Genomic DNA, 17,139 nt, shown 5'->3' with positions numbered 1-17,139 from the left:
AGAAGAAATCGTATGGAACAATGTTAAATGGAGTTGATTTACAGGCAGTTTAGTAAAATTGTTTTTAGTTTAAAGAGTGACTCCAAAAACAGGGGTTTTTTTAGCGTGTTTGAGGCTTCGCAAATTTTTGATTTGTTTGTAGTTTTAATGCTACCTACCTTATCATGAGATATTCATCGTAAAAAAATTTCGAGTTGAGCATGAGAAAGGTTTCAAATATGTAGGGGTTCAAAGTGATAAAAATTGACTCATGACACAGTGAGTGAAGATGATAATTCAATGAAAATTGTCAATTTTTTATAAGATATCTTGTACTTTTCTATCTTTCTCATTAACTATCTCTAGTCGATTTTTATATTTAACGTCATAAACTCAAAAACTACTCAAACGAGTTCGTTACGGTTATAATAATTATTTAAGTGAGCTCTTGGAGACGGTTATGAGCTATTTATTACGTTAATATTTTCAAATGCAGTTAAGTAATTAGCAAATATCAGAAAAAGAATGTGTACATACGATGATGAGTCCCACAGCAAGGGCGGCCTTAGTCATTGGAAGGTTCCGGGCGGGTAAATTTTTGCGAGGCCCTCGTCTTTGTGGAATTAATTTTAATGATGATTGAAAAATGCAAAGTGATTCATAAATAAGTTTACAGTTTTAAAATTGTTTATCGAAAATTAAAAAAAATTGATAAAGACAAAGATAGCAAATTTGCGGCTTCTTTTAAGACTATTAAGAAATTCAAATAAACATTAGTAGTGTATACTATTACTACCTAATGTTTTTCTAATTAGATTGTTGCGCGAGTGTGCGAGGCCCCTGCAAGAGCGAGCCCCCGGGCGGTTGCCCTGTTCGCCACCCCCAAAGGCCGCCCCTGGTTATATCATTAGCAAATTTTCCTTTTTCTTTATTATTTCGTTAATGTGACGATTGTCGCTTAGTTTGTAATATTGACGTAAACGAAAAAAAAGAAGGAAATGTTTTGTTTCAATTAAATCTTTTTGTACCAATTAAGAACTGTACCACATGACTTAATGAATACGAATGCACTTTGATTTCCTTAATTACGAACAAACGTTTTTGCGTGTTTTTTTTTCTGTATTGCAAATGATAACCTTGAAAGCATTCCGATACATATTACCTATACTTTTTTGGGCTGAATGGCTAATTTGCCGTAAAAACCACAACGAATTATGTGGGACACAATGGAACAATAAAGGTTTTGTTTAGCAGTGAAATAAATCAAAATTATGAATGGGAATAAAGACCATAGCCGTAATACCTTTATAATCGGTTCATTTCTGAATGAGTAATGAATTCTAAAAATAGTTACTTTTATAGGCAGTGGGTCGTTCTTTTTTTGCGAAATTATTATATTTATTTACCCAATGAATTACAATTAGATATTTATAATAAAAAATTTCCGCGATATTATGAATCTGATATTAGATACAAGAGGAACAAGGACAACTGATTGTTGTTATTATTATTTCTTTTTTCGAACAAAAACTATTATGTGTATGATGTACTTTTACAGTAAAATGAATTTTTTTAAAATACGTCAATCACTCAAAATAGATATTTCATGTTTCTAACAGATTTGTGAAATCATTAACTGCGATAACCCTGTTACAATTTCGTAAATTATCGTATTATTTAGTAATAAAATTTAAACAAGAAATTTTACTGGGCACATAATAACCAATTTTTAAATACATTCAATGATTTCATCATTGGGCGATNCTTCTTTTAAGACTATTAAGAAATTCAAATAAACATTAGTAGTATGTACTATTACTGCCTAATATTTTTCTAATTAGATTGTTGCGCGAGTGTGCGAGGCCCCTGCAAGAGCAGGGCCCCGGGCGGATGCCCTGTTCGCCACCCCCAAAGGCCGCCCCTGTCCCACAGTATACCTCAATTCGAGAGTATTATTGTACAATTGTACATGTGAAAGTGGATCTCCAATTGTGTGCTGTTGCAGTCATATCATGACAATCGTAAGGTTTTTGGGCTATGCACAGTATCATAAAGTAAAATACTAGTGCCACATTCCAACAGAACAATATCTTATGTAATATATATTAAAAAGTACCCTAAAACAAAAAGGCAGAAAACCGAAAAATACAAAAAAGAAAACAAAACCTATAAAAAAATAAAAAAAACAAAAACAAATATAAAACCTCTTTGTAGATTAGTACTGTGACGTGGTAATGAGGCTGACGTATTATTATTATATATTATTATCATTGTTATTGTTATCCTTACTAGGCTTTACAATAATAATAGTACAACCAAAGCTAATCTAATCTATTGACTTTATATATCTCTGAAATCGTTCTTATGCTCCAGCTTATACTTTTGTGTGATTAATGTCTTATCATAAGGTATTATTTGGACGACAAATCAACCAAAAATTTGCAAACCCCTGAACGGGGTGTTTTTAGGATCACTCTTTATGATTTTGTTAATATGTAAGAGGGTTAAGTTGTATTAAAAAATTGAATAGTAGAATCTTTAACTGTAGAACTTGATCGAAATTGTAAATTTTAAAAAGGTTATACAGTAGGTACTCGTTTCATGTAATGAGAACGTTTGCACAATTATCTTTATTTATTAAGCTAAATATCAAAATATTGTAGTACGTAAATATATTTACTAATCCGCGTAAGTGTTTAAACAAATAACATAGTCTCATACCATCAATGTCGAAGAAACGTTATTTCTTGTACTTATACGAATTCTAATTAGAGTAAGATTACCCAGCGCAATGTCTTAATCTCATAATGTCAATGATTTTATGTATATTAGGGTAGAACGACAAAGTTATATTTCTCATTTCTACAATGCACTATAATTTGTCGCTAATTTGTTACGAAATCCAAAAATATGTTAGAATATTTTTATACGTTGTGCAGTCCCAACTTGTAACTATCTAACTACCATTTCGTCTACTTTCCAAAAACCGACTAGAGCAACAAATTTTTGGATTTATTAAAAAATTGTAGTGCACTTTAGAAAGAAGAGATATAAATTTGTCATGTCAGCTTCATATATGCTGTGGTTCTAATGTGACTTATTATTAAAATTTCAATGTGCTGGGATAACTATGAGACCAGATTTGAATTCAACATCAAAAAAGTAATACGTCGAAAACGCCAATTGAGGACCACTTCGCTATGGTGAATAGTGCCATAAATAGAGTCCTTCTTATTTAAAATTTTCAGTGAAAAAATTGCGCTACCTAACACTTTTCTCTTAATTTGATTCAAATGAAAACATCAATATGTCATCTTCAATTAAATCGTTTTAGTTTTAAGTAAAGAATATTCTGATTCTTTAATGAATGTTAAATTATTCTATTGTAAGAAAAAATATATTTTGATATTTAACTATTAAAGTCTTGAACGATGAAGTACAAATTACAAAAATTTCCCATTTCTCACTGTAAGACAGTATTCTTAAATCAAGATCTTTACTTAATTAAGGCAACGCAATTTAAGTCTTTTTAAATTAAATATTATTTCAGTGTAGCTGTCTGAATTAACATAATTAAAAAAAGTGGATTGGAATATTTGATTATCCCTTTTTGTTTATTTCGTATACATTTCTTTTAGTGCATTCAGATTGTTATTATTAGAAGTATAGTCCCTTACATTATGACTTGGCGGTTTTTACCGATGGTCTTATCACAAGAAGGTAATAAGCAACAATAAACTACCTGTTATGCAGCTGGGTTGTGGTTGTAGTTTTAAATATGAATTAACAACAGGTATTGAAGTAAAATTTGCACGAAAAACATCGTGTTTAAATAATATTTGAAATTAATCATTTGTTTTTAAGAAGTTCGACCCTGTATCTTACAAAACATTTGCTGCCCGAACATAAATGCTTCCAGGTAAATACCGCCAACTCATAATGCGTGGACTATACATGTTTGAAGAGGTAGTTGTTGCCGTTCACATCAAAGTTCACATATCCCGTTTCAGTACTTCACTGGGTTTTTATACATACAATATATTATTATATCACTTGGTCATTCTTTGTTGATATGGCCACCGACCGTGTGCCATTATTTTAATCATTTAATGGTCAAACGTCGCATTCGTCCACGTTGTTTATCTGTGCGGTAGGATAGTCTACCAGATTGAGGTGATGATCCGTGTTAAGTACCAGGTCCGCTATACATCCCTTAATTCCTGCAACGTACTTGCCGTTGGTAGCCTTCCGAGCGTCAGGAATTCCACCGACGTACAGTCCGGGGAGTACCCTGTGCGGATACAGGGACTGCACGAATTGGGTGGTGACAGCAGGGCCGTTATCCACAAGTAGTAATCCTGTGGTCGTTGACCTTGTTGTAATAAACAAACTCTAATTTAGTTAGTGTAACAAAACACATTATTAAAATATGGACGGTTGTCATGACCATCAGGGAAACGTTTCCTAGAATAACCTAACCTAAATCCTTGGCACGTAGTACTTTACATATCCCAATTAGGGAAATATATCAGTACCATAACCGTAGTCACGTTCACTACCATCCTATCTAATATTTAGGACTCTACGACAGCATATGAACATTTACGACAAAATATTGGGATCCGTCAAATGGGAGGAACCTAAAAACATGGCGCCGATTAGGGAAAATTTATCGTAATTCCTATAGTTTACCGTGCAATTTCCAAGTTTTTAAATTACGATAAAATGATAAGTATTGACACAATATGTGATTGGGCTGACACAAAGCCTCGGAAAGGAAATTTCGTTGAAGGTGAGCGTGTTTTTAATGCCAATCACATTATAAAATTCGGAAATAACAAATCCGGAAGCTAGCCTTCAAATTCCGTTAAGTTTACTGCCTACTTTTTACAAACTTCGGATTTAAAAAGTGATTCACTTTATATAATTGGTGAGGTGATTCTGGGTGATTTAAGCAATATCATATCAATGACTTGCACGTTCAAAGCCGATTTAAGAGAACGTTGCAAACTCATTATTGCAACTTTGTTGTATTGTAGCAGGTAGGTTCTTAACCTCAAAATACTTATATCGTATCATTAGAATTGTGTTAAGTCAATTACACAGGAATAAATAATTTCTCACTTTATAATTTTAGTATGATTCTAGTTTTAAATATTAAGGTTACGGCTGATGGTAAATACTTGCTGAAATATAATCATGTGCATTAAAATGACGTGAACAAATTTTTCTTCCGGAATTCACTTCTTTGATACCTACTGCTTTCATCCAAGGTTCTATTAGTTTACTTTTTTCTCTAATTTTCCGAATATATTTTTTACATATATAAAACGGTTAGTTTTTATTGGAAAGTAGTTAATGTAGGTGAAGAGTGAAGATCTATGTCTGAAATGCTATTGTAGCTTTTCAATGAACATATTAACTTTTTATTTGATTTAACTTTAGAAGAAAACTTCGTCGACTTAATCATCAAAATTTTTTTTACTTTTTTAACGTGTTTTATTATTTTAATAAACAATTTTACTATTTATGTATACCATTCCCTCGGATATTTATCCCTCATTTTAGTTAAGAGTTTTGCTACCAGGTGGTGTATGACCATTTGCCGGATCCCAATATTCAGAACATTAGGATATATAATGGTCATACCATTAGAAATCTATGTACGTTAAATAAATAGGGTGTAACAAAAATAAATGCCGAGCGTGCAGAAGGGATAGGACATTATAAAGCAAGAAAATTAAATACATGTTTTTATGTCCGAAACGTAGTTAAAAGTACAAATAAATTCAATTCCGGCCCTGGTAAAGAAATACGGTCCGCAACGCCGCATTCAACCAGTAGGTAAATACCAGCATCATTATATGTTTTGTATTCGTTAGTTCATGTATTGTTTATTAGTAGATAAGATTAAGTGTGATTCAGTGTTGACTCTAGTAGGCGTTTATTCTTTTAACGTTTAAAACTTAAATACAAACTCAAACATTAGTGTAGGTCAGTATGTCCTTGTAGAACTAACTCTTTCGTAACGCCTACTAGTTTTCAGCACTTTATCTCTCAAAAGGTAGAAGCTCAAAGGCTACATAAGAATCTTAATTTTTGTAGTATTGCTTTGTAATTGCACCGAAATTTTAAATTTCTTCATCAAACATAGGAACGCGTAAGTTTCTGTTTCAAGGTTCAGAACCACAAAAGTGTCGAAGTGCTTTATTCAACAATGAAATATGTTGATGTACCATCCTATTATATGTTTTATCATCTTCATTACGTTTTTATAATTGCACCCTACGTCGACTCCTCCGAATTGACGAAGTATTTGAAGCATATTCAACGTTCTATTTTTGAATGTATGCATATTATTAAAATGGTGCTTCTGGCAGGAAGGTGAGAACTTTATCTATTCAGACATAAGTACCTTCCACTTAAAAAGGTGCTGATTTAAATTTAAGTACAGAGAAATATAAGTACAAGAAATCCAATTCAAAGATGTGTGTTATTCTGAAATATTTTTTATAGAAAAAATTTTCATTTGATCCATTATTGCAGAGCACCAGACAAAATGTTATGCATTTATAATGATGTCAAAAAGTTATATGAAAAAGTTTTTTAATAAAGGGAATCAACTTCAAATCTTGTTCAATTGAGTCCATTCAATATGGTCACAATTTTGAATTGAATAGTTTCGACCTTTACTTGATTGAAATATATCTTGACAAATTGGGAAAATTTTCACAAAAAATTTATTAATTTTACCACTAAAAATTGGTTTTATGAAGCTCCTTACTAATGCAAGAGATAAAAATTGACAAAATTTTTTACATTACTCTTAACTAATATTATAAATGCAAATGGTTTTTTTTTTGTTTGTTTGCTACTATTATTATTACACGTCCCGACTAGAATTTTGAGGGGGGTGCAGGTAGGGTCCCTAAGTGGGTTGCCACACTATCTCTTGTGGGATCCATGAGGTTGTCCTCTAGGACAAGGAAGGGGCAAAGGAAAAATGAACTTTATTATTAATGAAAAAATACAATATATACATAAATCATTTATTTGTAAAATTTGTTTGCTCTTGAGTAAGATTATGTTATTGGGCTGTTTTGTAGTGAACAATACTTTAAATTGCTGTTGTTTTACTGTCGTTCGACCTGATGCGTCTGGTTTATAATAACGATATCAGGAAGTACCTACACTTGTTGGTTCGTTGCAAATGTAAAAGATTTCATTGAAACGAAGACAAGACGAAGGCAAGGGGATTATTATTATAAGTCTTTTTATTTCACCGAGAGTATTTTCAAACGGATTTGCCTCATTGACCCGCATAAGGTAGATTTAATTGTAAGTTTATACCCTTAAGACCCACATGAAAAACCCTTAAGGAAATCCTCATTTTAGTATCGCCATTTTATTGGGTGGGATTTTCATGAGGAAACTGCGGGGAAATCCTTATATTAGCATGCCCCTCATTAGGCACAGGACATCAATGCGAGCGAAGCTGCGAGCAAAATCTATCAGGAAATTTTGTACTTATATTATTAGCAGTACAGAAAAGGATAAAGGGTCCTTTTATTAAAAAAAAAATGCTGTTCCCAAGTGGTAGAAAAAATAGTTTTATGTGGTCGTCAATGATCTTTGACACCCAATTAGAACATTAACATGAGCTAAACTGCGGGTGTAACCTAATAAATAATAATTATAAAAATAATAGGCCCTGGTTGTGAATTAACGTTAACTAAAATGCAATTATTTACAAAAATACAAAATCGTTAAATTTTCTTACCTTACTGCTTTTATTCGATGCCACAAATTATCGGTAACGATGGTGGTATTGTAAAGGACAACAACCTCTTCCTGATGTGCCACAAATCTTAAAACTAAACTGCCTTGTTCCACCCCCAACGAAAGGAATTTCTCTGGACCGGAACTGATCCAGAGCAGTAATCCGTCTGTTAGTGTGGAACTAAGTCTGCATCTGAAACCAATTGTAATTCAGTAATTCGTAAAGTTTCTTCTGTCTGCAGATACAGAATTACACTGTCAATAATTTTCCACATGCGTACAAATCAATGTGTTTAAACGTAATCAGTAAAGGTAAATTAACAACTGAATCGATAACGTCTTTAAGTATTGTAACTGCGTTAGAGATTTAGAAATAAATTAGTGTCACACAATTGAATTACAAAATATTTTAAATGTTCTACAGTAATTTTCTAGGACAACATTAAATACAAGACAACTTTAAAAAGTATTAGCATATAGCAAAGAGGAGTTACAGATACGTTTAAAAAGACAAAGCAGGAAATAAATAAAAGTACAAGGGAAGAAATAGTAGGGAAAAAGTGAATATAAAGGTAGGAGACGAAAAATTAAAAGTTGCCGTTTTTCGGTATTCGATAGTCCGATAATTCAGAAAAAAAGTTACTTCTTTGCACGTGAACGGTTAATTTATAAATTCGGAAATGATTGTTAAACGTGTATGTTCGGAGCGTGGCGTTGTACGGGTGCGAAACACGGACCATATGCGCTGCGGAAAAGAGAAGGCTAGAAGCGTTCGATGAGAATACCGTGGATAGGACGTTGTGGAAGTCGAGGAGTAATAGGTGGGGTAGGTTGGTAGAACACCTCAGATCTGAAGGACTAAGTAGAGGCATATTAAAGCAGGAGCAAAAGTTAAGAGGAGCAGAGGTAGACCAAAGTTAATAGTTAAGAATGTGGGAATGCAAATATTAGCTCAAGACAGATAAGAATGGAGATGCGTGTCCAATCAGTCTTAAGACTGACAACCCTATGAGAATAATTAAACATACATACAATTTAGACATCTTCTAGAATTCAAAAATGAATTTTCAGAATAATATTTCATATTAAACTAACTCACTTCTACAAGATGTCTAAATTGTATATATGTTTAATCATAGTATATTCAGTATATAGTTCCATTAGTTCGACGGATCGTTAACCTTGTAGGTCGGTTGGTCGTGGTTGCTGTTGTCACCTCTCGCAGTTTAGTGGTCAGAACATTGGTGCGTAAAGCCAAAGGTCCCGGGTTCGATTCCCGGCGGTGGTGTGACAACAGCAACAATTTTTCCCTTATTAATTTGAGGTAGTGTGTAGAGGGTAAAAATTCAGAAATGAATTTTCAGAATACTATTTCATATTAATGAATAATTGTTTAGGTGGAGAAGGTACTCTGAAGTCCAATTTGTTATTATGTTTTAATTTTTTATACTCATCTGGTAGTCGCTCATCCTAAAAGCTTCGGCCTGACTCATTATGAGTATCTCGGTCTACTTGAAGCAAAGTGCTAATGTTTTTGCCTTTAAGAAAAGGCCCCGTTCGTGTCGCGTGATTAATTGCTGTCAGTACTTACCTGACGTTGATGCTGAATGGGTCGGAGGTGAAAGCAAGCAGGGTCTTTGTATCGTTAAAATGAACAAAACTATCCTTGCCGTGGAACGAAGGAGGGCTGCGAGAGACGCACAATTGTTCGTTGTGGAAACCCGGCTTGCATTGACACGTGAAATATTCTAATTGTGGTATACAATCGCCGGCTTTTCCACATGGACGGGCCACACACGGATGAGGACAATTGTCGACGTTCACTCCTCCCAGTGCCTCCGCCAAAATTGAAACTGGTCGACCGTTTATCACTACTTTTTGAATGCATCCCGTAAATGCCGAACGGACTCTCACCTTGAATGAAAAAATGATATCATTATCAAATTTAATGCTGATTATTACAGTTTTTGATATGTATTTACATTTTGTCGCCTCGAAATAGGACTAATTTCATGCGATGAAAATGCTTTATAAATTAAATTGTCCGGTAGTTTATGGAAAACAGTCCGAACGGAGCAAAATGTCATACTCATGCGTTTATTTTGTTTTAACTTCAATTAGGCGAAATTAACAGTCGCCACAGTGCGAAAAAAGCAAACTGTTTTGAAAGTTCCTAAACGATTTTTTACAGTATCCCTAGACAAAAATTTTTAGTCTCCCAGAGTCTTTCAGCGTCTCTGAGAGCGTCTCTCACAGTCTCTCAGTTATTGCCGAGGTATTTTTATGGATCTCTCACAGTCTCTGTATGAGAGACTCGAACGATAAAATTGTTAATTCAGAGATTCGAGTCTCTCACAATGAGACTGAACGAATAAAACTGAAAAATTGAGTGACTCGAGTCTCTCATAGAAAGACTGGGATCCCTGAAATATGTTGAGCTTAGAAAATCTTAACCATGTCTATCGAGACACACCACTTATTGAGAGATTCGAGTCTCTCGTTCAGAGATTCGAGTCTCTCGTTCAGAGACTGGATACGAAATGAGGATCTCTCAATGAGCGACTCGAGTCTCTCGTTCAGAGATTCGAGTCTCTCGTTCAGAGATTGGATACGAAATGAAGATCTCTCTACGAGCGACTCGAGTCTCTCGTTCAGAGACGCTAAACAGTTTTTTTGACAATCTCTCGACAGTCTCTCTCAGCGACACCAGAGCGACTCGATGAGAAACAGAGACTCGAGTCTCGCTATCAGAGATTCTGAGAGACTGAACATTCTTACCTCGGGATGGTATCTGACAAGTAAGTTAAATAATCACATTGTGACTGTTAATACTTACTTTAGCCATACTAGAAGGAGTAGAAGAACAGAGGACTTTATGGAAGCAATAAGAAATAGGACACTTTTTTTTTAGACACGAAGGGTACTTACAAGCACAAATACAAATTTAAAGGGGTAGATGTAGGAATAAATTTTATTATTATCCGATAATAGAGTTAGAGATGTACAGGCCTGACGCATGAAGCTGGCGGAATTTTAAAAATGGTGTGGATGCGCGGTGGCAAAAGTAGGAAGTTTTTGTTATAACAATTGCAGCTCTTTTTCTTCAGTATTCCTATCAGGGGCGTAAATTAAATATTTTAAGCAGGGATCAGTTTATAAAATTAAATTGAAAAAATTAACTTATTCTGTTGATTTTATTGTTGTGGATATTTAAAGTTTATATACAAAATAAATAGGCGTAATAATTTAGTTTAACATGATTTATTTAAATGTTATGTTAGATAATAAGCAAGTAATAGATATACAAACAGAAGAATTAATTGTTGATGTCGGTGACAGTGGTATTGATTCCGATGAGGACAGTGAATGTGAAACAAAAGCGTTAGGTTTATTTTGCTTTTTGGTAAGTTATGTTTCTATTTTATTTCCTAGTACGCTACTGTCCTATCTGTATTAATACAATAGTTTACGCCTACTGAAAGCTTATTTGTGTATCGGTTCCAAGTGATTTACCCAAACAAGCCATAAAGCGTTCGTCCGCCGTACGTTGCTGTATTTTTCAAGATAGGAAGAATGAGAGGTCGCTGTCTAACCAACTTTCATACTAATAGCCTCAGATATTGATGAAATTGATTCATTTATGAAAACGATAACTTACATAGGTACATGATCATGTATCGTATATACAATGCAAATAACAAAAATTTACAAGTAATTTGGATTTTATTTCCTTGTAGATCGAATCATTAAATTCAGTCAATACTGAAACTTACCAACTTAATTGATTGAAGAATTTTGTAATGTAACTACCTAAAGTAAGAGTTATGCATATATCCTGTAGAATAATAAAGTATTGAAGAGACTACGAAGTTTGACGATTTTCGGGTTTTCCATCAGCGTGCAGCAAGATATTGTAATTGATGAGAACTCGGTTAAATACAAAATCGGTTTTACAAAATCTGGAAAACAATAGCTCCGTATCATTCAACGTAATGCTGCAAAATACGAGATTTTTAGATATTTCATTCCAGTTTCTTTTGTTGGATTTCTGTGTACATTCATTTTCAGCGTTGTATTGTATGTTAAAGTCACACTTTACATCTCATTCAACTGGCAGATAAACAATACTTCGAAAAATTAACCCGCGATGCGTTTGAGTCTTTTGTTTGAAAATCTATTTTTTCTGAGCCATTTTTATATGATCCACCCTGCATATGGGACAACAGTATTTTTTATTACATTTTCTTCTTTGTAGGTATCTAATGTTTTGCTTCTATATTTCTCTTGGGTACCATGAAAATAAGAAAAAAGTAAAATACGTTCCATATAAAAGGTAAAAACGAAGGCCTAAATCATTTTCATTTTTGTTTGGGGAATAATAATGGAACTGTGTGAAAGGATATTGTTAACTTAGGTCTACGTCATTGTTGATTACAATAGTTATTAGTCGACATTGATCCTTCCAAGAATGTTTTTGGATTAAGACATAGTTCCGATTTCTGTCCGTCCGTTAATTGCCACAGTCCCAGCATCGACTTTTTTACGTGACTGTTAAGTTATTGTAGGTATGTTATTCATAATTAAGTCATTTCAAGCCATTTCCAATAAAGTGAGTAGATAAGCTATGACAGTTTGAGACCGAAATTCTTTTACCCCCTTCTCGCCTTCTCTGACGTCACGACCATCAGTCATCATTGACAGCTGTCATCGTCAACTTCGCTCCTTCTGCGGGTGCTCCGCACCTCGAAGCCCCCGAAGGCTCCCGTCATCTGTTGCTCTCTGATCGTAATGTGCTCCTGTGCTGCTGGGGCCCGTGATACCTTATCGAAAGCTGACGTCCTATTACCGTGGCGCTCCGCTACTAGGCAAGCAGACTCTATTATTCAGGGGCGCAACAAGGGGGGCTCTGCGGGTGCCTGAGCACCCACTCGATTGGGTTGGGCACCCAGTCAATTCCAGTCGATTCAGATAATAGCCCAAAAAGTGATATTTGAAAGTTCGGTTCAAATAGTTCAAACTCGTAAATGTGCAGCCCAACTCGATCTTTTCAAGTATTAGAAAATTCAATACATTGGTGGCCTTTTTTTTTTGGTTATCTATAGTATTATGATGGGAGCACCCAGTCAAACTGTAACGTTGTTGCGCCCCTCATCTTCACTATAGGTTTGTTGATGAATCTTCATAAGAAAATACATGGGATTTTTGGTTTATTCTGATATTATATTTACATAAGCACACCTTTTTTTCAAGGTATGTAATTATATTGCCCATTATGTTGTTCCGCGCCACAAACAAAATGGCGCAAAGGAAATAGTGGTACAAGGGAAACCTTGTTTTTTACTCTTGGAGAGTAATTGGCCCTTTGTAAAAGAATGGATGTAGAAAGGAAATGGAGATAATTTAAAAAAAGGTTGTTAAATTTAGTTATCAAATGTCAAAAGTTATATTTACAAAGGTACAGCTCATTGTAGTGGATACACCTTAATCGTAAGAGGTAAAAGAAATTAGAAATGTTCTTTACACTCAAGTGGTTGAAGTCTTTTAAAATTATTCAAACAATTTTACTTCAAAGGGATCGGATGTCTTTCAGTAAAAGTCTTCAAACTGAGTTACAATTTATGAATATTTTTTGGATGTTATAGGTATCGTTAATAATAAATATTCGAAATCGTTAACCAAAAATCTCGTGTGATATCTACCATAGATAACGAGCAAAATTTTAGTGAAAATATTAGAATCGGGTGATATACCATCGTCAGAATTTTTTAATTTTGTATTGTAAATAATTGTTTGATAACGTATTCAGAAAAGCTCGTAGTTGGCATTAGTAAAACGAAAATTTTACAGTTGTGTCTTCTTTTTCTTTACTTTTTCTCTGTCTATACATTCAAAAGCGAATTGGAGGCAACATCGATTAAAGACTAAATGGCGCGCTTCTCCTCCCTGTGACGTGTTTCCGTCCCATGAAATTGGTCCTATATCCAAACGATAGAATGTGACATCAATGATATTAAGAACTGTGTGGTAATATCGGAATAAAAAACATGTATGGCAGAAGAACCCATTGAAATTAAAAAAATATATAAGTGTCTATTCGGAAGTTTTGGCTAATTGTGAGATGATCGCTACTTATGAAGTTATTTATATACATCACTAGTGAACGAATATTAAGACGTACTTTAAGAATGTTATCCGGAAAAAATTCCATTACACATACAGTTTTCGATACCAAGAATATTGAAATGTTTGAAAATAGAGATGACTTCTCATCAAATCTCGAGGGTCCAATTGAATGGGACATCCCAAACGAACCGGAAATTATCCAAATCCAAACATTGAAAAAACAGATACCTATTCATATTATTACTTTATAACCGCACTAAATATGACTATTCGATTACTTCACGAAGTATACATCAATTCAAATTTAATGTTTCTTCTTCGTAATAGATAATTTTAATTAACCTACCTTGAATGTTTGGCTAAAAAAAATTACCCACACGGACAAAGTCATACGTTCATGATCCGTGTACTGCTACAGAGAAATGACCTTTTCCAACTTGATTTTCAATATATTGAACCTAGTTCGAATTGATTCTGACGCTTCTAATATATACGAAGAGCATCTTCTTATATTGAAAGCGCAGGATAAGCCCGGAATTACTTTTGCTTACCATCTATATGATAATTAATTAAAATTTAGATTTAGTCTGTAACTGATGATAGCATTGTGGGTATCGAAGCGTGTTTTAGGTTTCTATACTTCTACACGGTTCTATTTGGAATTACCAATTTTTAGTATTTTCTTTATTTTTTTAGTAATAAAAATAGCGAGAGAAGTACTAATAACTTTGTATGTACAAATATATATACGTGCCTTATAGTGCCTACTCTAAAGGAAAGTATAGCTTAGAATTTTTCGTGTTTAACCGATCGATAAACTCATTACGGAATAAATTATTATTCGACGCGAAACGACTTTCGCCGGCATTTGTTATACTTCTTTGACATCGAAATTTCGCTTCGGAAAATGAACTGCCAAGTATCGATTCCCGTGTATTTTTCGACATGCGTTCAAAGTTCTTTCCACGAATTCAAAAGTAACTTGTTTTTCTCGTTTCCTATGGTGGAAATGGGTCAGATACGTAAATCAAAGTATATAGAATCCATTTCTTTGACATGAAAGAAGTGAAGTATAAATTTTCTACAAAGGATTATTTCTTGTGTAAGTAATACGTTAACAACAAATTTTCGCTACAAAAATCAAATACTGTAATGGTAATGAATGCACATTACCCAAAAGAGAAACTCTTGAACTTACATATTACTGTTGCAACAGACCTCTGCTTCTGCTTCCGTAATTACGGAAGTTCCGCATACTTGTCACATCCGCTTCTGCATCTAGTTCCGCATTTTTAAAACGGAAGCTTACCGCAACTTTACAAAATCTTATTTCTCATCACTACATAGTATAAAACAAAGTCGCTTTCCCGCTATTTGTCCCTATGTATGCTTAAATGTCTAAAACTACGCAAAGGATTTTGATGCGGTTTTTTTTAAAAGATAGAGTAATTCAAGAGGAAGCTTTATATGTATAATACATGCATAATATAGTAGGGAAACACTGATAATTTTAGAGGTTTCTAATGTGATGTCGTAAATAAACACATTTTTTGCGCTTACATTGTAAACGCTGGCTGAACCCTACGAGATAGATCAAAATAATGTACTACAATATTGTACATCTTAAACGGGTCTACAAAAAAGTCTGGGATGGTATATGTCTATCTCTTAGGGATAACCCACAATAACCATTTTTATCCTTTACTTTTTATGAGAAATAATGACTTATTTACGAAGCGATTGTAGGCAATACAGCATTAATTCTTATCCAATTAAGTACCTTAAATACATTGTGCATTTAATATAGATCAATATGGCCCTTTACAACATGTAATTTAAATGAATATTTTCGAATATATTAGACATTTAAAATGCAGGGACATAGCGGTTGCGGCGGTACCGGCCGCTAGGCCGGTTTGTTTTGTGTAATGACAAAAAAACTGTGAATATTGTATATAAAGACATTCTGTAGTATATTTAGTATGTTCAGGGGGTATCTTTTGAAGAATTCCCCTTTTCGATAATAATCTAAACAAAACAAAAATATATTTAGTATCAGCATTTCACCCGTGCGAAGCTGGGGCGGGTCACTAGTATTTATTAAAATCAGTAAAAAAAGTCGTAAAAATGTATAACTTTTATCTGTTGGCTGAACTTAACCGTTTTTAAAATACAATTTAAATGGAATTGCATGTTGTGTAGGTACCTACGTCAGCTTTCAGTGTCCCCACTGTAGCATTGTCATCAACTGTTTATGTTTATGAAGTATTAGCGACAATGTATAGCATTATAGCCAACAAAATATTGTTAACAATAATATTGCCCTTGTGCAAATAACTTTATTATACTTTAGGGCCTAAACCAATCAACGCAGTTGTAGCGGTTATGTATTTTATATAGCGTTTCCTCAGTGTTGTAAGTCTTAAGTTAAAAGTGCAATTTTGAAGCCAAAAAAACATTTTACTTCCGCATCCGCTTTCGTTGCCGCTTCCACCAAAAGTTCCCTTTTACTTCTGTTTCCGTTATGACACTTCCATTGCATTAAAATCATCAAAAATACCGCTATATTTTATTATAAATATTTTACCTGCAATGAGACAATTCCGAAATTGGGCACGCCTCCAAGGAAAAGATTTTGAGGCAATGACAGTTGTGTAAAGGCACCTGGTGACATAACTTCTGCAGGTATTTGATTGTCTACTTCCAAAATTGCCAGTCTTCCAGTTCGCGACACTTTTATTTCGTGCCATTCTCCCAAGCTCACTTTATGATCGCTTCGTACAATTGCAAATCCGGTGCCCAGGTCGTACATAAACTCCACAAAACTGGAAATAATTTACGTAATCTATTATAATTTCAATTCCAAAACTGATCCCGGGAAACTTACGATCGACTTTTTAGCGCAACCAAGCGATAAAAGTTTACGAAATTATTGCCTAGTTTACTATTAATTAGGTATCTGAACGTTGACTTGCAATATGTGACTGTACATACGAGGGTGGATTGATAAGTTTCCGGCCTGACCAAGAAAAACAAGGTTTTTAAAATTTTTTTTTTTTTATTTCTCAACATAATCTCCTCCAAGGCTGATACATTTCTCATAGCGGTGTTCCAGTCTATTAATGCCATCTCTATAGACTGATTCGTCAAGCTCCTCAAAATAACCATTTACAGCTTCGATTACTTCTTCATTGTCCGCAAATCTCTTACCGCCAAGCCATTTTTTGAGATTAGGGAACAGAAAATAGTCACTCGGGG

The 17,139-nt window shown here is 34.0% G+C and overlaps 1 protein-coding gene across 1 annotated transcript in view; it reads right to left on the bottom strand.

The window, feature by feature from the left end:
• Window positions 1-1,833: 1,833 nt before the first annotated feature.
• The window catches only part of LOC108739171 (pikachurin), a 108,913-nt gene continuing 93,607 nt past the window's right edge, over window positions 1,834-17,139 (bottom strand). Inside the window, exons 7-10 of the mRNA XM_018472939.1 lie at window positions 16,469-16,706; window positions 9,350-9,672; window positions 7,760-7,951; window positions 1,834-4,351 (exon numbers count right to left, since the gene is read on the bottom strand). Of these exons, the coding sequence (XP_018328441.1) occupies window positions 4,093-4,351; window positions 7,760-7,951; window positions 9,350-9,672; window positions 16,469-16,706 (1,012 nt within the window). The 3' untranslated portion in view covers window positions 1,834-4,092. The remainder of the gene's footprint in view (window positions 4,352-7,759; window positions 7,952-9,349; window positions 9,673-16,468; window positions 16,707-17,139) is intronic.

This window comes from Agrilus planipennis, unplaced genomic scaffold, assembly GCF_000699045.2.
Source record: "Agrilus planipennis isolate EAB-ADULT unplaced genomic scaffold, Apla_2.0 scaffold220, whole genome shotgun sequence".
NCBI classification, from domain to species: Eukaryota; Metazoa; Arthropoda; class Insecta; order Coleoptera; family Buprestidae; genus Agrilus; species Agrilus planipennis.
The sequence above is the reverse complement of the archived record's forward strand: the minus strand, read 5'-3'. Positions and strand labels throughout refer to the sequence as shown.